The sequence below is a fragment of the Lepus europaeus genome, chromosome 11 (assembly GCF_033115175.1).
Source record: "Lepus europaeus isolate LE1 chromosome 11, mLepTim1.pri, whole genome shotgun sequence".
Lineage (NCBI taxonomy): Eukaryota > Metazoa > Chordata > Mammalia > Lagomorpha > Leporidae > Lepus > Lepus europaeus.
The window spans coordinates 85,142,245-85,164,064 of NC_084837.1; the positions used below are offsets into that span (position 1 = coordinate 85,142,245).

Genomic DNA, 21,820 nt, shown 5'->3' on the forward strand with positions numbered 1-21,820 from the left:
ACCAAGAGACTCACTAGAAATGCAGATTCTCGCCCCCACCCCTTCTGACCTAGATGCTGTGGGCGTGGCGCCCAGCCTGGGTCGCTGAACAAGTCCTCCAGGTGGCTGCTGCTCACCAAGGAGCAAGAACCCCACACCGGGCGGCCCTCTTGCTTCCGCTACAGAGCCTGGTACACAGAAGTGCTTCGTTCTTGAACAACAAACCACTAACAAGTTGAACAAGCTGCAAGAGTGGTAGCAGCCTAACACTGATAATGAAAACTAGCCGGGCCTGAGGCACCTCTCCCGGCTCAAAAAATGTTGATTCTCTTTGATCTGACAGAGGAATTGTGCTAGATGTTAGAACACGAAGTCCGAGGGGAGAGCCGGGCTCAGCGGTTAAGCTGCTGCTTGGGACACCCACATCCCCTATCAGAGTGTCTGGTTTTAGTCTTGGCTCCACTTCCGACTCGGCTTCCTGTTAATACACACCCTGGGAGGCAGCAGGTAATAGCTCAAGTGCTTGGGCCCCTGCCACCCACATGGGAGACTGGGATGGAGCTCCTGGCTCCTGGCTTTGGCCTGGCCCAGCCCTGGCTGTTGTGGCCATGTGGGGAGTGAGCCAGCAGATGGAAGACCTTTTCCTACCCGCCACACCGAAGTCTGGGAATCACATTCAATTCTGTTCTCTCCTCTCCTTCAGACCCCACTGCCAGGCACCGAGGCCCAACAAGTCTACCCTTTTAGGTGTGTGTGTTTTAAATGTTTTTTGAAAAAAATTAAATGTACAGGGGATTTTTAAAGAATAGTACAATGAACTCCCATATACTTCTCACCTGGAGTCACCATCTGTTAACACTTGGCCACACTTGCTGCCTTTCTCCTGTGTGTGTGTGTTGGTGGGGAGGGGAGCACGCGTACTCTCTCTCTCTGCCTGTGTGGGCATGTATTGTTATTCTAAGCCATTTCAGAGAAAGTTACAAACATCACTCTCTGTCACACTTAAATCCTTTGATGTATCTCTCCTGCAAACAAGGACATCTCCTTACACACCCATAGAATAATTGTCCAAGTCAGGAAACTTAACAATCGGTACAGTACTTGTATCCGATGGAATCAACATTCCACTTTGTACACCGGGCTCAGAAGATCTCCCCCCAGCTTGCCTATTGTTTCCGAAGGGAGAGGGTGGTAGCATGAAAATGGAGACATCGTCTGAAGCAAGTGATCAAAATTGCCACCAGCAGGGCCTGGTGCTGTGGCATAGTGGGTTACAGCTGGGCCTGCAGTGTCTGCATCCCATATGGGCACCGGTTCGACTCCCGGTTGCTCCACTTCTGATCCAGCTCTCTGCTGTGGCCTGGGAAAGCAGTGGAGGATGGCCCAAGTGCTTGGGCCCCCACCCGCATAGGAGACCCAGAAGAAGCTCCTAGTTCCTGGCTTCAGATCAGCGCAGCTGCAGCCATTGTTGTGACCATCTGGGGAGTGAACCAGTAGATGGAAGACCTCTCTCTCTCTCTCTCTCTCTCTCTCTCTTTCTGCCTCTGCCTCTCTGTAACTCTGCCTTTCAGGTAAATAAATAAACAAATCTTAAAAAAAAAAAAAAAAACCAGCACCAGTGATGTAACAACTGACCTCGTGTGCCCTCTACCCCCCTACGCAGTGGACTGTGAGGGACACTTTATTTGTGTATCATTCGCTCCAGAGCGTCCAACCTGATTCCCATGATGAGAATCCCCAGACAGACCTGCGCCAATGGACTTCTACGGGATCAGGCGCGGTGACTGTATGTGGCAGAGACTACGTGCTTCAGAAACGTCAAGGCCATGACACCACAAATAAATACAGTGGGTTGTCTAGATTATGTCCTGGATGCGAAACAGAATGGCCGAGGGCCGTGTGAGGTTTGCTGTTTGCTTGCTTGGCCTTCCTCTCTCCCTCGCCCCACCTCTCTTTCCCCGGACTCACTCCTCAGCCCTCCATTCTCCGCACTCACGCCCACAAGATGCAGCAGTGTCTCTGCGGAGAGTCCTCCAGTGGCTGCTCCTGCTTTCAGTAGAAATTCCAGGCTCTGCAGTGCAGCTCACAAGACCCCCAGGATCCCACCCACCTCTGCAGGCTCTGCTCTCTCTCCTACCGCCTGTCAAACTCCATGGAAAGTCAAAGGCTTTTATCTTATTTGCAGGCTATTCAGTTAGCCTGCCACAGTCTCACGGCTACTGGCAGAAGACAAGAGACTCCTGGATCGGGGCAAAGCACGGTTTAATACTCACAGCAGTAGCCAGAATAACATTTGCGCCAGTTTCTCCAGCTCCAAGTCCACACAAGGATGTCATAAGGGCCAGGTGACGCCCACACGCACAAATTGCTCAGCGCTGTGGCTGAGATACCTGAAGCTCAGGAATTCTCTGTCTTGGAGAGAGGGGCAGCCAAGCCTGTACCTGCCCCCACTGCCCCCTGAGGAAGACATCAGCATTTAGACTGATGGCAAACAGATCTGCTCAGTCCTCCAAGATGCTATACAACATCCCGGAAAAGAAAGTCTGGGACAACAGCCGCTGGTGCCCCAGTTCACAGGTGTGCCGGCCGTAGCAGGACAGACCCATGGAGAACTGTCTCCCGGGCATCAGCCTCAAACACTCGGCTGCTGCCACCCCGACTCTCCAAGCCGCGCCGCGTGCTCCCGCCTGTGGCTGGATGCCGTCCTCACCCCTAAAACACACACCGCACCTGCACAGAAACACTCACACGCCCTCCGGGGCCTGCTAACTCCTTTGTCTCTCCAGAAGCCCCACAATGGAGTTCTCTGTGCCCCTTTACTTTTGCATCCGTGTCCACTGCACTTCATTTGTACCATGATCACTTCCTGTTTTCATGTCTCCTTCCCCCTCCATTGTCAGTCCCCTAGAGGCCAGGGCTCTGGCCTGACCCCCCAGGGATGAGCCCACAAAGGGAAGCTTCAACAGTGGGTGGGAAGAATAAGTGGAGCAGTGAACAAATATTATTTTAAAGCTGCCAACAGCTCCTTCCAGTTGTCAGGGCTGGAGAAGCCCAGAGTAGCAACCCAAAGTGCGGACACTTCTGTCCGGGCGCTCAGCGTTCTGTGCAGTGATCCAGTGGTACCGACTGGAGGCAACTTTAGCAGGTGTTTGCAAAGAACACTGTTTCTCTAGTCAATTTATGCTGTCCTAGAATGGAGAGCTGTTGCCCTCCTGTGAGGTTATTTTAATGAAAATTTAATTAATTATTTGAGAGGCAGAGAGAGAGAGCGAGTGAGCAAGAGCAAGCTCCTATCCACTGGTTCACTCCCCAAATGCCAGTAACAGCAGGAACGAGGCCAGGCTGTAGCCAAGGACCAGGAACTCAACCCAGGTCTCCCATGTGGGTGGCAGGGACCCAAGTACTTGAGCCATTATCTTCTGTTGCCTCCCAGGATATGGGTTTGCAGGAAGCTGGATTTTTTTTTTTTTTAAGATTTATTTATTTGAAAGGCAAAGCAACCTAGAGAGAGAGGAGAGAGAGAGATCCTCCATCTGCTGGGTCACTCCCCAAATGGCCACAACAGTCATGGTGGGCCAGGGTGAAGCCAGGAGCCAGGAACTCCATCCTGTCTCCCACATGGCTGCCAGGGACCCAAGCACTGGGGCCCTCTTCTGCTGCCTTCCCAGGCATGTTAACAGGAAGCTAGAGTCGAAGTGGAGCACCTGGGACTCAACCAGCCCTCCGATATGGGATGCCAGTATTGCAAGCAGTGGGTTAACCCGCCGTACCACAACACAGGCCCCAAGAAGCTGGATTTGTAAAAATTAATTATTTAAGAGGCAGAGAGACACAGAGAACACGTAGCGTGTGATATTATTTTAGACTAAGCCAGCGCTTTTCAAGAGGATTGGCAATGTCTGGACTCATGTTTGGCCGTGACAACATAGGGATGCTGCCAGTTTCTGGTGGGTGCTGCTGAACACCTTGTGTCACCCAGGAGCACCTCCACAGCAAGCAATGAGCTGGCTCCACTGTCAGCAGTGCAGAGCCCCGGAAGCCTGGGTGGACGACTGTGGCCGCCCTGTCTGGGCCATGTGGAAGGAGGGACCGGCCACACCTTGCAGGCCAGCTTGTGCTTGGAGGACCCGGAGGCTGTCGCTGTCAGTCATCCCAGAGCAGGAAAGAGGAGGGGACCTGGCCTCAGGGAAGGGAGGACAGAGTCCAGGGGGACCCCAGCCCAGGAGAGAGAGGCTGGGCGCTCCAGCATGGTGGCCCCATCTCACCCATCTGGGGACGAGGCAGGATACAGTCACAGCCCTTTGGGAGTACTGACAACAGATACAGCTGTTTTGGGTTTTGTCTTAATGCTTTTGTGGTATCCCAGCTCCTTAATCAAGTTTGTTAAATTCCATAGTTTGGGATTTTTTTTCCTTTTCCAAGCTGCTACCATTTAATGAGCACTTACTTTATCTTTATCAGGGGTCGGCTGACTTTTTTTGCAAGAGGCCACATCATATATATGTCAGGCTCTGCACCCTGTACGGTGTCTGCTGCTGCCGCCAGCTCTGCCAACAGTGCACAGAGCACCTCCAGAGAACATACAGACAGATGGGCATGGCCGTTCCAATGCGACTGTATTTGCTGGAGCTGGCGCTGTGGCATAGTGTGTAAAGCCGCCATCTGCAGTGCCCGCTTCCAATATGGGTGCTGGTTCAAGTCCCAGCTGCGCCTCTTCCAGTTCAGCTCTCTGCTATGGTCTGGGAAAGCGGTAGAAGATGGCCCAAGTCCTTGGGTCCCTGCACCCATGTGGGAGACCCAGAAGAAGCTCCTGGCTCCTGGCCTTGGATCAGCCCAGCTCTGGCCGTTGTGGCCATTTGGGGAGTGAGCCAGTGGATAGAAGACCTCTGTCTCTCTCTTCTCTCTCTGCCTCTCTCTGTAAATCTGCCTTTCAAATAAATAAATAGATAAATTAATTAAATAAAAAAGAAACTGTATTTGCAGACACAGGGGAGGGCCACGGTTTGCCAAGTCCTGTTCCCTGTGTTGAACATGTATTAATTACCTTAGTCTGCATAACAACACTGTGACACAGGGCAGGGGGCTGGGACTCAATGAGACGCCCCCAAGTCCCATGGCCACAAAGTAGGGAGACTGCGCTCTGAGCTCCTGCTCACCACAGCAGCCTCCCAACAGGCTTTGGAGAGTGCAGAGTAGGGCAACAGGCAGAGTTCCGAGGTGCTGAGGGGTGACCCTCAGATGAGCCCCGCTCCAGGCTCCTGAGCTGAAGGGGGGACGCAGCCATGGAGGGATTGGTGACTTTGTAAACTTTCCCTGGGGTGGGGGAATGGGAAAAACCAGAGGGGATCTGATAAAAGACTGGAACTTTCTGCCGGTCCCTAGGGTAGGGCCCTAAAGTTGACCTGATGTTGACCCAAGGCTGCACTTCGCAGCTTTGACAACGGGAAGTCCTTCCTGACACCTAACCTGTAGCATTCAGGTTGGTTTTCACAGCTATTTCCCTTATGGTGAAAAACTTGCTTTGGATGGTTTTCCCCACCTGCCTTCCTCCTGACGTCGCATCTCTGGGGTGGGAACGGCTCTGCAGGCAGCTGGCTCCAGCTACAAAATCTGGTAAGTCACTTTGCAACGTCACCCAAGCACAGCTCCCAGCAGAGAGCTGGCAGTGCACACACCAGGGTGCATCACGAGGTTCACGGGAAAATGGGATTACAAGATAAGTTTATGTTGGTGCAAAATTTTTTGAAATCCATGGCTACAAAGCGGTCTCCAGAAAGTTCATGAAAAACACATATTATGAAACAGTTTTGCGTGGATTCCAACACTGGAAAGAGGCTCTCTCCCCTCAGTGGGCTGCGGTCATCCTGGGTGGCCCCACGAGGTCACTGCCTGCCAGGCATGCAGGCCAGTCCTAACCCACCTCCCTGGGTTTCTGCACTGAGCGTGTCCTCTACTCTGTTCTCGCTTCCACTGCCCCCTTTGCAGGTGCAATCCGCATGCCCCTTCAGCCACCGTCCTCTCCCTATCCCTCCACGAAGGGCACTGATCCAGGACTGTCCTAGGGCCCTGGACACCTGTCCCGGCCGGGTGCTGCCCACTGCAAAGAGGAGTGGATTCCGTTGACTTCCCCCCCCCAGCAACCCCACGGGTCTTGATCCCCATTTCCCACGAGAGTGTCACAACCAACCCTATCCAGTGTTTATTTATGTCAACAGGCATTAAGTCTATTGTGTTTCTTCAACCACTAAGCCTTCTATCTGGAGGAAGGTGGCATAATTTGTTCCTGCCAATTTTACATTGTTTACTTTCTGAAAAAAAAAAAATCTGCATTTCCTCAATGGCACGATGTGTTGTGCGGGGCACTGAATGCCTGGTATGAAGTGAAAGTCCATCAGGTGGGATCAGGAGGCCACTCTGGCTCTGCCCCTCCTGCTCTCTGCTGTGGACCTCCGAGAGCGCCACGTTCTCCTGGGCTCATTTGTAGATGAGGGCAGGGCTTGGCATCCACTCCCCCCTCCCCAGGCCCTACCTAGGCGGTAAGGGCAGTCTGGGCGCCCATGTGAATACTTGTGAAGCCCTGAACAAATGGGGCACTCACCACCTGCCAGGCTGCACCAGCCAATGACAGCAGGCATCTCCGTTTCCGGCTGAATTATATCTGTGCTGTCAGTTTCCTGCCTCGATGATCTAGCCTCCGGAAGGAAATCTGGCCTCCTCTGCTGGCTCATGGGCTGCCCATACTCTGCTGCAGCCCTGGGCCCTCCCCCAAGCCCCCGGCCTCCTCGCTGAGGTCTTTGGCAATCCCCGGAACACAGCAGCTCCCTGGCTGACCACTGCACAGGTTGCCTGCCTAGCTCTTATGTGTCCTTCCGGTCTCAGCTGGAACATCACCTCCTCCAGGGAGCCTCCGCCAATCCTTTCCCCAGAACTGGAAGTGAGGTCTCTCCCCTGTATCCTAAGGCTCTGCTTACTTGCTGTCTCCCCCAGAACCTCAGTCCCATAAAAGTAGGGACCACGCCCCCTTGTCTCATTTCCTTAGCATTTGGCACTTAGACATGTGGCACTTAGAATTCACTTTAAAAATATCTGAGAAGGGGCTGGCATCGTGGCACAGTGGGTTAAGTCACTGCCTGCAGTGCTGGCATCCCATATGAGCACCAGTTCAAGTCCCAGCTGCTCCACTTCAGATCCAGCTCCCTGCTAATGCACCTTGGAGGGCAGGGAAGGGTGGCCCAAGAGCTTGTGCCCCTGCCATCCATGTGGGGGACTTGGAAGAAGTTCTGGGCTCCCAGCTTCGGCCTGGACCATGCCTGGGCCGCTCAGGTAATTTTGGGACTGAACCAGTAGATGGAAGATTTTCTCTGTGTGTCATTTCAAACGAACAAACAATTTGTGAAAAACAAATCTGTGAGGTGAATGTGCACCAGTCATCTCAGGTGAATTGAAAATTGTGATCGGTTTTTACATCTCTTTTGAATAATTACAAATGGGACACTTTGAACCACTGAAACTTTTTAAACCACAGTCTCTATCTGTGGCAGTACAGGAAAGGGCAGACTAGGAGCATGGTGAGAAAGTAGGACACCACTATTCTAAGGGCTTGTTCTAAAGTAAAACCTTGGAGATCTGTTTGTCACCACCAGATTTTAGCTCAGGATCAAGGACAAACACCCAGGGGTTCTTGAGGTTTGCGGACCATAGGAGAACAGACATTCACTCAAGTTGGAGCCTCCAGTTTGCCCCTGGGCTTCCTGGTGGCCAAAGCCAAAAGGGTAAATAGTCATTTGCATGACTGCCTCACTCTACAAAACATCTTTGTTCCTTGAGAGTCACCTCCCTCCTTTCTCCACTTCTCACGCAGCTTCCAGAAGAGGGAGTGCCAAGGAGGCTGCGAAAACACCAGGTCCCTCCCTCCCCCATTTACCAACATCACCACAGCCTGCAATAAGAAGATCTCATCCCCGTCCTGGCCACACGTCCCAGAAGGAGGGGACAGCGTGGGCCTCTTGCCGTGAATCTGCAGGTGTCCTGCTGGCCAGTGGACCGACTCCCCCATCGCACCCGGAAGTCGCACAGCTGATCTCATCATGTGATTGCAAAATCATTTAGAACCTGAAGGTGAGCTAAACAAACCGTTTCATTCAGGGTTATACCAGCCCTGAGTCAACCTTTACAGACACTAAGGAAAGGTGGCGGCTGGTGTTTGTTCCTTCCTGGTTGGCACAAATGGGATTCCGGTCAGGCGGTTGGGAATGGTTACTCCATAGAGGAGGACTTGTGTCCACCAAAAACATCATGCCTAAGTGCCTTTGCTTGTAAGTACTTGACATAGTGATCCAACCCCACGAAAACCTGTATGTAAACCATAAACTGACTGGAAGTTGGGAAAAGCTATAATTGAAAATCGAACCTGACTTCCCATCATTCCTGCATGCCTCGTTGCCCAGGATGTAGCCAGCCACCACTCCTTACCGGTTGAAACTAATTGTGTCAGTTTCTCAATGCTAGTTCATGGACCAGACCCCATATCTATTGTTTCTAGGTACCACTGATGGTGAAATGTGTCCCACTTAAAGAGGTGCTAAAATCTGGGGGAAGGTGAGTGTCTTAGAACCACTAAATAGGGCCTTGCTTGTTATTTGATTATTTGAAAGGCAGAGTGACAGAAAGAAAATGAGAGAGAGAGCTTCCATTGCTGGTTCACTCCCCCAGTGCCCTCAGAAATCAGGGCAAGGTTAAACCAGGAGCCAGGAGCTCCATCCAGGTCCCACCGTAGGAAGCAGTGGTTCAAGGACTTGAGCCATCATCTGCTGCCTCCCAGGTGGGTTTGCAGGGAGCTGGATGGGAAACAGAGGAAGGACCCCACCCCGCGCACTCCGCTGATACGGGACAGGGCGTCCAGAGCAGAGACTTAACCTGCTGCTCTGCCATGCGCCTGCCCTTGTTTTATCTTATTTAAGCCTCACCACAACCCTATGAAGCAAAGCAGTGCTTCTCAAACCTGAGTGTCTGATTAGTGAGTAGGCCCGGGACAGGGTGGAGAATTTGCCTTTCCAACAGTAGCATGTGGAGCCCAGGTGATGTTCACGCTGCCAGTCCAGAAACCACGCTTTGGCAACCCTGGAGGCGCTGTGATCACTCCCACTTTGTAGCTAAGAAACGAAGGCATGGAAAAATCACTTTGCTAAGGCCAGCCAGCCCGATCTGGCCAGCTGTGTCCAGGGGGTCTGCCTGGGCCTGGGCTCTGGGCATGCCACATTCCTTCTGCCTCAGCCCCCAGGCCACTAGCCCTGTCTTCAGGAGCTAATGCTGTTTGCTCAGCTGTCACGGTGCTGGGCACCCCACATTGCTGGCGTGTGGGCAGCCACAGGCCAAGATCCCCCAGCACACACACAACGCCCCGATCCTGCAACTCTGCAGGTGTGCACAGCTCAGACGTCACAACTTGCGTTAGAAGTAGCCAGAACTGAAGCCCAGATTTAAGGAATTCCTCCGGGGGCTGGCTTGCTGGCCGCTGGGGAAATCCCTGAGACTGGGGGCTGGAGACCGAGTTCCCTGGCAGGGAACACATGGCTGGCCACTTCTTGTGCCTCCTACTCAGCCTCAGGCTGCCAGCCTCGGGCTACACGACCCCACCTCTGCCAAGACAGGAGCACCCCTGGGCTGCCAGCCCTGTCACTGCATGAGTTCCCCCACTGTCCTCAGTGCTCCCATAGCTCTAACCCAGGCCTGCCTTCTACTCTGCAGCTCACACGGTGCCTTTAGCACCGCTGGAAAGCAGAAAGCAAAGAGCTTGTGTGTGCATTCCATTTCCAGTTCTTCGTGCTGGGGAGGGGCTGGAGAGGGTGTGCAGAACTTAACACTATGGCAGGGGCAGGTGGAGGCCCCGGGCCTGGAGGACCTGGGTAGGAGGGGCGAGAGAACAGGGTTTGCCCCCACAGATGAGCCTGTCCTACTTTCTACAGGGACGTCTTTAAAGACTGAGAATCTATCATCTGGGAGAGGAACCGAGAGGGGCGGAGAAAACACAGCAGCACGAGGGGGCACGAGGCAGCGTGTGGATCACGCGGAGTCCCCCCATTGCCCAAGGCCGTGCAGCCAGGCCAAGTTGCCATCTTGCCACAGTGCCCTGCTGGAGTGGTCTCGTGGTTGCCCCCTGGAGGCGGGACGTGCCCAGATTCCTCTGCCGTCCAGCTCCTTTAGGGTTTGTCTCCCGTGTCCCTGGTCATGCGCAGACAGTGGGATTTGCCTGTTTCTGAGCTTGCTCACATGTGAGGCCACGAGACCAATGTTAAGATCATCCGGGGTGGCACGCCGTGCCTGCCTCTGCTCAGGGGGCGACCGTGTCCTCTGGCCGTTAGTTCCAAGAGCCTCCTGCTTCTTTGGTTGCGCTGCTGTTTTGGGCACACTGGGTTTCTAAGTTCTGAGGTACAAAGGCAGGGTCAGGGCAAGGTTGACTCCCAGCCAGCCGGGATCGGTGAGCTCCCTGCTGGAGTATAACATGACACAGAAGAGTGCCTGCATCCGCCATAAACAGCTTGACGCGTTTTCACTAAGCACAGCCCAGGACGTGAACTTGACCCGCACGCGTCACCCCGCCCCCCCCCAGCCCAGCAAGGCCTCTCTGACTTTCAGCAGCTTAGATCAGCTTTAGCGGGCAGGAGTTTGTCCCCGGCTCACATGACAGCCCGGCCTGCAGCTGCCCTCCGGTTCAGAGCGGGTGAGGCCGCCGGGCTCGGCAGGATGGCTGCGGGGCTGGTTTCCAGCAGGAAGGGTCCTCTTCATCTCCTTGTCCTCCTCGCTCTTGTGACTGACCCTCAGCAATTCTAAACCCAGCACACACACACACACTTAAGGGGCAGGGCTGGGCCCATCTCAGCTGTCAGATGGTCCTCTCCAGCGGTGCCGCCACCCATGAGGTCGGCTGGTGACTCAAGGCCAGGGGGATGGGGGGGCTTCCTTTCCTTGTACTTCTAGAAGCCCCACCATGTGCACCAGGCAGCAGGAGGCCCTGGAGTAGGAGGACTCAGCAGTGTCTACGTGCAGAGAAGCCGAGTTCTGTGCTCTGGGAAAAGCAGCAGGTGGCATTGGGTCGGGCTTGCCCCATCCAGCACAGCCTGCACTGTTTGGAAACCGTTTCCCCCCAGCACCTCTGCTGGGCCCTCTGTTTGCCTGTGCACGCTGAGCGCAGGTGCCAGGTGCCATCCTGGACCTGTTTGCCTCCTGAGCCATCTTCCATCTGCTCTCCACCCCTCGTCCCCACTGCGGGCTGACGGCACATCCCACGTGCCCACCCCACTAATAAACACCAGCCTGGCCTTTGTGCTGACCCCATGCACGTCCCTGCATCGGAGACTCTGCCCTCTGCCTCCTCGGCAGAGTGGCTCTGCTCGTGCAGGGTAGGAAGGCTAGAGGGATGGGGGGGCCTGAGGTCAGGGAGAAGGGCTCCTGTGCAGAGCAGCCCACCCCCAGGGAGCCCTAGCATAGCCACACAGGCGTGTCCACAATGCCTCTGGTCCCCTGGGGCTGTAACAGAGCCAGGGAGCCCTACAGACACCTGGCTTGTGTTTGTGGTAGCAGTCACGGGGCAACCCTCCGACTCCTGGGCTAGAAAGCTCTTGAGAACCATCAGGTCAGTGATCTTCTCACAGATATGCCTAAGAGTCCCTTGGAGCGAGTGTGGAGGGTGGAGGTGAGGAGGGCGACAGTGTCGCATGGTGACTTAAGCCATCGCCTGCAGTACCAGCATCCCATACGGGCGCCAGTTCGAGTTCTAGCTGCTCCTCTTCTGATCTGGCTCCCTGCTAATGTGCCTGGGAAAACAACAGAAGATGGCCCAAGTGCTTGGGCCCCTGCACCATGTGGGAAACCCAGATAGGAGTTCCTAGCTCCTGGCTCCAGCCTGGTTCCTGGCTCCTGATCTCATTGCAGCCTTTTGGAGCATGAACCAACAGATGGAAGATAATCTCTCTCCCTCTCTCTCCTTCTGCCTTTCAAATAATTAAAAAATAAAATAAACATTTTGAAAGTCACATGGAGGGGGAATGTTTTAGAAATACAGGTTTCTCAGGCTCCCTCCCTCCCCCAGGTCCAGGCTAAGGCCTGGAAATCTGCATTCTTCAACATATGCCAGGTGATTCTGATGTAGGTGACCCCCAGCTACAGTTTGAGGAACTCCCATGGAGACACACCCTCGTCCAGGTACAGACAAGGGAAGCAGGGCCAAGGGCTTCCCGAGGCGCTCACAGAGTAAGGCCTAGCACCTGAGTCCCACCGTCCCTCCATGCCTGCCACCTCCCCTGCATGTTCTCCCAGCTCTGCCAGGTCTCCTGCCTATAAGCTGGAGGGGAACACACAGGCTGGGGCTCCTGCCAAGACCAAACACCTTCCTGCCTCCCTCCACCCCCGTCCCTGCCTTACTCTTCCTGAGACACAGATTTCCTCCCTGCCCGGCCTGCCCATGTAGAGGACAAAGTGGGACAGCCTGGGCTGCCTCCCCCGCCCAGCCCGGGTGTCTGCCCTCAGAGCCTCTGCTCCTGCCTCCCTCAGAGACCACCTGCTCCTCCTTCCCTGCCCCCCACCCCCACCCCGCTCATGTGACTCCATCATCCCCTTGGCCAGCAGCACTGCCCCCAACCCTCAGAATCCTCCCCATCTCCCAAGGCCCAGGGAGGGGAGAGCCCTCCCACTCTGGGAAGCCTTCCTGAACCATCCAGCCCCAGCCCTCTCACCCCCTCTGAGCAAGCAGGGCACAGAACCAATTATTTATTCTCCGTTATTATTCTGTCTTATATCTTGCTTTGAACTATGAGCTCCAAGTAATTAATTCCCAGCTACAGTCCACAGCCTGCCCTCCTAATTACCCACCCAGTCAGCAAAGTGCCTGTACCTAATAAGCCCGTAAGGTACATTGGTAACAGCCAAGCTTCACGGGGCTGGAGCTGACAAGACCTGGGGCCCCGGGCAGCTGGCTGGTCGGTTCAGTGACTTTTCCGTGCCTCCCAGGCTAAGGAACATCCAAAGGCCAATCTCTGTCTGGCCATTGCATCCCCTGGCTTTCCCTGTAGTGGCACACTTCCACCTTCTCCCCTCCTGTGTGCCAAAACGATGTGTCCAGTGCGTCTTCGGTGACTCCACTGCTATGACGACATCACTGGGGGGCCTGCGCCTGCCAGAGGCCCCAGGCACCCTTCTCTCCACCTGCACCCCCCGGGCCAGTGACCACATTTCCAACTCGCTGGAAGCCTCCAGCTGAACCAGTGTGCAGCTGCTTAGCCTGCAGGCCGGCTGGAGGTGCCGACCTGTTCCCGACCCGTCTCACCAATCCCTTGGGGCACACATGCTTCATGTTAAGACTAGTACCTCTATGGAGCTAAGACTGGCCACTACCTCTTCCTCCAGCACCCCATTCAGAGACATGGCAACAGGAAGTCAGTTCTAGACACACTGACAGCTTAAGTTCCGGGGCCTGAGCCAAACTTTCAGAAAGGAGCCCTTTATTCTTTGTTTCTCGTAGGACAAATGTCCTTCAAGGGAGAAAGGCGCTCTCCTGCCCAGGGCTTTTGCAGTCTAGAGGTAAAAAAAATCTTCCAAGGATTGTGAAGCCTTCACACCGGGACTCACAGTTAAGTGCACAGAGCAGAATCATCAGCTTGGAGAAAGTGCAGTATGCAACCGGCAGAGAGCTGTTCTTTGGAGATACTGTTGCATCCACTTCAGCAATCTGAGCATAGCCTCCATCCCCACCCCCCATCCCCACGGAGCAGGCAGTTTCCAGGTTTCTCATTAAATAAAGCCATCTCCTTAAAAAGTATTTTAAAATTGCTACTTACCAACATAGGTCCACTTGGATCCTGCAAAAAAAACCAGAACAAAGCAAATGAACACCATTGGCCTGAACGAGTTAGGGGACATGCTACATATTTTATTTTGAAACGGGTGAGACGGAATAGGAGATGGATACCCAGGAATCAAAATGCACGCTGAGTCTGTGTCAGAGCAACAGCTGCTCAGAGCAACTGTGTCCAGAGAGACTGGGCCAGGGAGTGGGCTCGGGGATGCAGGAGGGGCCCAGCCATCTTCAGTAGATGCCCCCCAGACATCACCAAGAAGCCAGATTTCATGATATGCATGAGGAATCATTGCACATGGCTCAAAACCCAAAAGCGAAGGCAGGCATTCGGGGTGGAGGGTAAGACACCACTTGAGACGCCTGCACTCCGCCTTAGAGGGCCTGGGTTTGAGGCCTGGGTCTGCTCCCGATTCCAGCTTCCTGCTAGCACACTCCCTGGGAAGCAGTGGCGATGAATCCAGTAGCTGGGTTTCTGCCATCCACCAGCGGGCCCTGGATGGAGTGCCCAGCTTCTGACTTCAGCCTGGTCCAGCCCCAGCTACCGCCAGCATTTGGGGGAATGCACCAGCAGGTGACAGATGTCTCTGTCTCTGTCTCTACCTCTGTCTCTATGCCTTTCAAAAGCAAAACAAAGCCCCCCAAACCATCCAGATGTATTCAGAGAAGCTGCTCCTCCCACCCTATCTCCCTGCTTCTGTTGGACCCCTGGCTTACAGGGAGACTGGGTGCCCTTGCACAGCTGCACCCGCATATTAATTACCCCTACCCTGTTTCCTTACACCAGCCTCGGGCCACTGGAAACACGCTTCTGCAGCTTGCTCCTCCCCACCTAACCATACACCCCGGAGAACGGTTCACACCACTGATTGCAAAAGGAAAGAGGTTTCCTCTGCAGAAGCTGCTGCCCTCAGTGGAGCTGGGATTGCAGAGTGGCTGCAGGGTGCAGGAGCAGTGCTCCGGGAGTATAAGGCAGGGCGCCCACCCCTCCCACCCCACGGCCCCCGGGAATCAAGGGCCTTTGTTCCTGCATCAGAAACGTGCTTTTTAAAGTTACTGCAGAGCTGTACTCTCGTCACCCTGCCTGCCCACCTCCCTCTTTGCCTCCAGAAGGAGACTGAGACCCTGAGTCCAGACACATCCCACAAGGGGGCCCTGCGCCTGCAAATCCTCTCCTCCTCCAGTGCCCTGTGACTTTGAGGGTACAGCCGGAAGAGGAAGAATCTCCCGTCCCTTTCCTCTCTTAGGAATTTCTTTGCAGTTAAATTTGCCTGGCCAGTGATCTGGTCACTTATCAAAGGCGGTATTTCCTACCCAAGCCAATGGTGGTGTTTAAAATTGAAAGAAGAGGTCTTTGTGTTTGTTTTAATTTGAGAGATAGGGAGGAGGGGAGAGATCTCCCATTTGCTGGTTCTCTTCCCCAGATGTCCACAATTCCTGGGGCTGGGGTCAGGCCAAAGCCAGGAGCCAGGGTCTCCATCCAGGTCTCCGTTGTGGGTGGCAGGGACCCAAGTACTTGAGCCAGGGTCTGCGTTAGCAGGAAGATGCAATTAGGAGCTGGAGCTAAGAATTCAACCCAGGCACTCCCCTATGGGATGTGGCCATCTTATTAAACTTCAAGACCAAACGCTTGCCCCAACTTTATTATCTACTTAGCTACTTTATCCTCATTTTGTTGTTCTTATTATTCTGTCTAATGCCATTGCTTCAGTGGTTTTCATTAATTTTGAATTTAATTGGGAATTTTAATCAAATTATGCTTGTACCTGTTTTTTTTTTTTTTTTTTTTTTTTTTGACAGGCAGAGTGGACAGTGAGAGAGAGACAGAGAGAAAGGTCTTCCTTTTGCTGTTGGCTCACCCTCCAATGGCCACTGCGGTAGGCGCGCTGCTGCCGGCACACCGCGCTGATCCGATGGCAGGAGCCAGGTGCTTCTCCTGGTCTCCCATGGGGTGCAGGACCCAAGCACTTGGGCCATCCTCCACTGCACTCCCTGGCCACAGCAGAGAGCTGGCCTGGAAGAGGGGCAACCGGGACAGGATCGGTGCCCCGACCGGGACTAGAACCTGGTGTGCCGGTGCCGCAAGGCGGAGGATTAGCCTAGTGAGCCGCGGCGCCAGCCTTGTACCTGGTTTTAAGACTGAGCTGTGACTACAAGGCTTTTTAATAAAAATATCAGCCCCTGGGCCAGCGCTGTGGCATAGCGGCTTAAGCAGCCTCCCATAATGTCAGCAATCCATTTGGGTGCTGGCTCGAGCCCCAGCTTCTCCACTTCTGATCCAGTTTTACACTAATGCTCCTAGGAAAACAGCAAAGGATGGCCCAAGTGCTTGGGCCCCTGCTCTCATGTGGGAGACCTGGAAGAAGCTCCTGGCTCCTGGCTTTGGATTGGCTTAGCTTCAGCTGTTGCGGTTATTTGGGGAGTGAACCAACAGATGGAACACCTTTCTCTCTCTCTCTTCCTCTCTGTGTCTGTAATTGTGTCTCTCAAATAGATTTTTAAAAAAGAGAGAAAGAGATAGACAAAGTGCCCAGCCACTAGTTCACTCCCCAAATATCCACAGCAGCCAGGGCCAGAGCCAAGGCCAAAGCTGGGAGCAAGGAATACAAAACAGCCACTGCTTGCCAGGACCCTGAGCCATCACCACTGTCCCTGGGGCTGCACTGGCAGGAGTCAGAAACCTTAGCCAGGAATCGAAACCAAGCACTCTGATTGGCAGGCAGGTGTCTTAACCACTAGGCTAAATTCCTGCTTCTGAATCGTCTGTAAGTGCTTCTTTTAGTATTCTCTCCACGCCCCTATAAAACATGCTTATGTCATTTCTATTACATTTTTTCAGGTTTAGACATGATTTATTGAAATCCTACCCTGGAAAAGAAATACTTAGGTCTCTCGCAGGTCTACAGCCCATTGACAGCCATTTTCATAGGTGAGGAGGTGGAAGTCCATGGAGGGGAAGGGAGTTGCCCAAGAGCACATGCTCCAAGGTGTTGACCTTTAACCTTTAGTGCCCCGGACCTGGGGCAATCTTCGCTGTTCTTTTTCACCCTTTGGAGTAGGGTGGGGGGTCCAGACCCCTTGGAGCTAACCTTACTACGTGATGAACCTTTTCTCCACATAAGTGCCCACAGCCTAGACACAAAAGTTCATGTCAGTTAATTTCAGAGGATCCACAGACCCCGGCCCCCAACCTGCTGTGGACCCCAAGGGAGATGACATTCCCGAGGTTATCCTCCCAGGAAGCAGTGTCTGGATGGAGACAGTCAGTGGCCCCCAGGTGTGCTAGTAACCCTTTTACTGGAACAGTAATGGAAACAAAGAATACACTGTCTTGGAACTAAGCTACAGAGACCTCCAACCTCTTTTCTGGACAGTTCCGCTCAGTGTTGTGTTTGAGGGGCTCACTAGTAGAACACAACCAGGGGTCTCAGAGACCCAGGAAGCCAGTTGTTGCCCCTTTGCCAGACAGGGAACTTGCAGGCCCAGGCTGTAAAATCCCACAATTTTCTGGAGATCCTGGAGGCCACCAGGAAAGCAACTCCAGCCTTGGCCAGAGGCTTTCGTGGCACCTGCCCCTAAATCAAAACTCAGACTCAACACCATGTGTCTCTGGTCACCCTCCCCGAGCTCGCCAAGTTTCCCCTGGATCCTGGAGCTCCGGTCCTCAGAGGAGGCACCAGCAGAAGGTTCTGGAAAGCTCAGGGTCAACTGTTACTCGGGTGGTAACCCAGGTTCTGGGGGTTGGGGACACAGAAACCTTTCTTGCCCTCCTTTCTCTGAGCAAGCCCGCTTGGTCCCCATGTCTTGGGGCTCTGGGGATCAATGACAGTGAACGCAGGGGCTCAGGGACTGGAGGGCAGGGAAGACGCTGTAACCAAGGCAGAGATGGTGAGTTGAGTGTTGACTAGATGAAGGTCAGGGCCCACACTGGTTCACCGTCAGCTCAAATCTGACCTCAGGAAGGCTTCCTTTAAAAAAAAAAAAGTCATTTATCTGCATGTAGAATTTCAGAGAGAGGGGGAAGAGACCTTCCATCCCCTGGTTCACTCCCCAAAAGGCCACAATGGCTGGGGCTGAGCCAGGCCAAAGCCAGGAGCCAGGAGTTTCATCTGGGTCTCCCACGTGGGTGCAGGGGCCCAAGCACTTGGACCATCCTCTGCTGCTTTCCCAGGTGCATTATCAAGGAGCTGAATAGGAAGTGGAACCACCAGGACTTGAACCAGTGCCCTTATTGGATGTGGGTGCTGCAGGTGGTGGCTTTAACTACTATGCCATAGAACCGGCCCCAGGGAGACTTTCTAAAACTGTGGGGTGGGGGTGGGGGGTCGGCACTGTGGCATGGTGGGTAAAGCTACCACCTGCAATGCCAGCATCCCATATGGGCACCTGCTCGAGTCCCGGCTGCTCCACTTCCAATCCAGCTCCCTGTTAATGCACCTGGGAAAGCAGCAGAAGATGGCCCAAGTACTTGGGCCCCTGCACCCACATGGGAGACCTGGAGGAAGCTCCTGGCTCCTGGCTTTGGACCTACCCAACTCCAGCCAGCCGTTGCGGCTGTTTGAGGAGTAAACCAGTGGATAAAAGATCTCTCTGTTTCTCCCTCTCTTTCTCTATAATTCTGCCTTTCCAAATAAATAAATAAATCTTTAAAAAGAGAAAGACAAAACATGCACAGGTGTTTCATGTATGGTACCTCCCGGTTCCTGGCCTCACGCTTTAGGGATGGGAGACTTAAGGGGCTTAAACTGAACCATGAGGCGGGCCAGGCCAAGGCCTTGGTGCTTCCTGAGGGGACAGGCCCTTCCCCAGAAAGGGTCACGTGTTCCATCTGGAGCTGGGAAAGGACTTGGTCCCTCTGCCCCATGCCTGTTAGACCTGAAGACCCAGATGGCCTAGGTCAAGGAATGTCCCGGGAGAAGGTATTCATTAAGATCCAGGCCAGAGGTCCAGGGCCCTGCCTGCTTCCTGTCCTGGGAGCCGGCACCCCTCATCCAGGCGGCCCGGGACCGCGCAGCTCCACACACCAGGTGCGGGCAGAACTCATGGAAACATCACCTCACAGCCTCGCAACTGGGAAGGCCAAGGCTGGCCCCAGAGGCCCCTGGCTTTGCCGGACTGCGCCTTCTGCCTCCCTGCCCTGGACATTTGCCTTGGACATGCACCAGTGCTCCAGGCCAGGGGCGACCACACTCTGACCCCATCCTCAGCCAAAAGCCCTCCCCACCCTGGGGTTAATGCTGACATTGTTCACCTCGGTGGCCTTGTCCACTGAGGCAGCCACAAAGCCGGGAGAGCTGTAGGGGCGCTGGGTGGGCAGGCTGGCCACCCAGCGGGGAGCGCGGACTTCGGCTTCTGTTCCCCTCCTCAGCTTGGAAATGGCGGTGGGGGGGGGGTGAGGCTGGGGGAGGGCGAGGAGAGTGAGGGGAGGGGGGAGCTGCCCGCAGTGAGGGAGCAGCAAGCCCTAGGGACAAGGGGCCAGCGGATGGCTGTTTCTCTCTTTTGCCTGGGAGCAACCTAGGAGGAGAAAGGCGATTTCTAAGGAACACGCTCGTCTCAGCCCAGCTCTCCTGGGAGGGGAAACCCTGTCAAAGTCTGCAGTTTTAAAAAATCGATTTCCACGTCTCCGAGTATGTACCTCTTTTCTCCCTCCCTGGGCCACACGTGAGGGAGATGCTGTGGATGCCTGCTAGCAGATGTGGATTTAATTCCGAGCAATCCCACAGAGACTGACAGCCCCGCTGCCCCGCCCTTCACCAGGGGCACCAGGAGGAAAGGAGCCTGGGGGCTCTGATGCGGCTGGGCAGGACCAGTCGCCCCCCCACCCCCCAAGCTGAGCCAGGGAGCATGGAATTTGAGCCATCACAGTCACCCTGGGTCCTTGTGTAAACGTTTGAGCCCAGGAGCTGTGGCACCCACGGATGTCCCCACAGCTTGAGTCAAATTCTGCCAAGGACAGGAGCCCCCAGGAAGCTCTCACACCACTTACTGCACCTTGGAAAAATCCTCCCCTAGAAGAGCAGGCAAACGCCTGGCCTCCTCTTCTTGCCCCCAAAAGCTCATTTAACCCGGCCTTGGTGGCTCACGGGCCCCAGGTGGGCCCCCAGTGCAGGTCCTCACTGCCAGCACCCTCTGCCGCCCTGCCGGGCCCCAGCCACCTCCAGCCCTTCGGGGCTAAAGGCCCTAATTACAGTCAGAAATGAGGTGTGTGTCTGTGTGTGCACACACGTGTGCCTTCAGGATAGTGGAACCCTCCCGGAGAAAAACAATGATTAAGGCTGGGTTGCATCGTCCCGGCCACCTGGAGGTGAAACTTCACGGTGAAGAGTACCCCCCGCACCCCTTCCCCCAACCTGCCCCCAGGAGAAGCGCCTAGCCACTCCAAGGACCGTGCAGACCCTTCCCTCCCCGCCGACTCCGTCTGAAAGACAACGCGCTTCCCGCCACAGCTGCAGCAGGTCGTGCATTCCAAAGCCAAACCAGGCATCCTTAAAAAACACGGAGGAGCTCTTGGACCCCATGCCTTCCCTGCGTCCTCCACCCCCAGCCCGGGAAATCCCCCTCTCCAGGTGGGGCCGGGCGCTCGGGACAGTCAAGAGAGAAGCAGGCAGAAACTCTACCGTTCCGCGGGGCTGCGCCGGAAGGCGGCAGCTGCGCGATCCCCAGCAGGAGGACCGCGGCCGCGCGCAGGCTGCCGACGGGCATCTTCGGGGACCCTGCCCGGCAGGCGCTCCCAGCTCGCTCCTGGCCTCGGGCGGCGCTCGGTGGGGCGCGCACCAGGACCGCGTGCGCACAGCCCAGATGCTGTGGCGAGCACGTAGCTCTGTGGATTCCTGGCTCCCTCCCGGGCTGCTTTTATGGAGCGGCTCAGCCCCAAACACGTGATTCATCGTGCGGCGGGGCCAGGTCGGCCAGCCTTCCCCGGGGCTGGCGCCCCAGACCCGAGGTGAGAGGTAGCCACGGCTGACCCGGGATCCCGGCTCGCTGGAGCTGCCGGCGAGTGTGGGCGAGTGTAGGGACGGCTCCGTCTGTCACTGCCCCTGCCCAGGAGCCCCTAAGTACAATGCCTCTAGGGCAAAAGCCCCCTTCCGGGGCGCAGGCTAGGGACTGAGGGTACTGATGTTTGGGAACTGTGCACCGTGTTCCTGACTCGGTTCTTACCTCTTCAAGTCTGGGTGCCGGCACACAGCTGAGAGCCGGCACACAGCACAGCGGCATGCAGGCAGCTTTCCTGAGCGATTGGGGCTTTGACTATGGATCAAGAGTACGTGCCCAAGGCTCTTGCTGTCAATCCACCCTCACTGGGAGCCTAGGAACGGGGTCCCTTCCCTAGGTTGGCAACACGGAAAAAGATTCATGTTATTTCCTGAGCACCTACTATGTGCTGAGCACTTACTGGCCATTGTGCCCCTTGGCCTGGATCAGTGTCCAGGTTCGTTTCCAGCGCAAGCTCTCATCACCCTCACATACCTGCCCGCTTCCCTCACATACCTGTGTTCTGTCTAGTCACCTGCACACGCTCAGATCCCCTTTGTGTTTAGCCCTTGTCTAGTTGCCGTGTCAGAGGTCCTGATACACCCCCTAAACCTCCCTGCTGCCCTTGCTGTCCCCCGCTGGTCCCACCCCTGAGGTCATCTGTGCTTCTGGCCTCCCTGGGCCTCTGGGTGTCTCTGCACTGCCCCAGGTGCTGGGCTCCCCTCGGTGCCTGCACACACTGCCCTGACAGCAAGAGCAGGCTGCAAAAATGCTCCCCGCACTGCCTGCCCCCCACCCTCCACCGCCGCCACCCCCACCCTGGTACCTGACCCATCGCTCCATCTTCTTGGGGCCGTGGCAAGCTCATTTCTATTCTGACCCTCGCAGACCCCTGGGCTGGCCTGAGCGCCCAATGAAGCCACTGGGTTCTGGAGGGACTAAGCAGCCAACCTGCTGAGAGGCAGCAGGACGCAGGTGCCAGCCGCATTTCAAGGCCTTACAGCTCTGACTCGGCTGTCC

At 55.2% G+C, this 21,820-nt stretch overlaps 2 protein-coding genes across 2 annotated transcripts in view; one reads left to right on the plus strand and one right to left on the minus strand.

The window, feature by feature from the left end:
• APH1B (aph-1 homolog B, gamma-secretase subunit) overlaps window positions 1-5,542 on the plus strand; it is an 85,815-nt gene extending 80,273 nt beyond the window's left edge. Inside the window, exon 6 of the mRNA XM_062206089.1 lies at window positions 5,459-5,542. Coding sequence (XP_062062073.1) covers window positions 5,459-5,533 — 75 coding nt within the window. The 3' untranslated portion in view covers window positions 5,534-5,542. The remainder of the gene's footprint in view (window positions 1-5,458) is intronic.
• Window positions 1-20,530, minus strand: part of CA12 (carbonic anhydrase 12) — a 48,562-nt gene extending 28,032 nt beyond the window's left edge. Inside the window, exons 1-2 of the mRNA XM_062206087.1 lie at window positions 20,446-20,530; window positions 13,812-13,832 (exon numbers count right to left, since the gene is read on the minus strand). Of these exons, the coding sequence (XP_062062071.1) occupies window positions 13,812-13,832; window positions 20,446-20,530 (106 nt within the window). The remainder of the gene's footprint in view (window positions 1-13,811; window positions 13,833-20,445) is intronic.
• Between the last annotated feature and the right edge of the window lie 1,290 nt (window positions 20,531-21,820).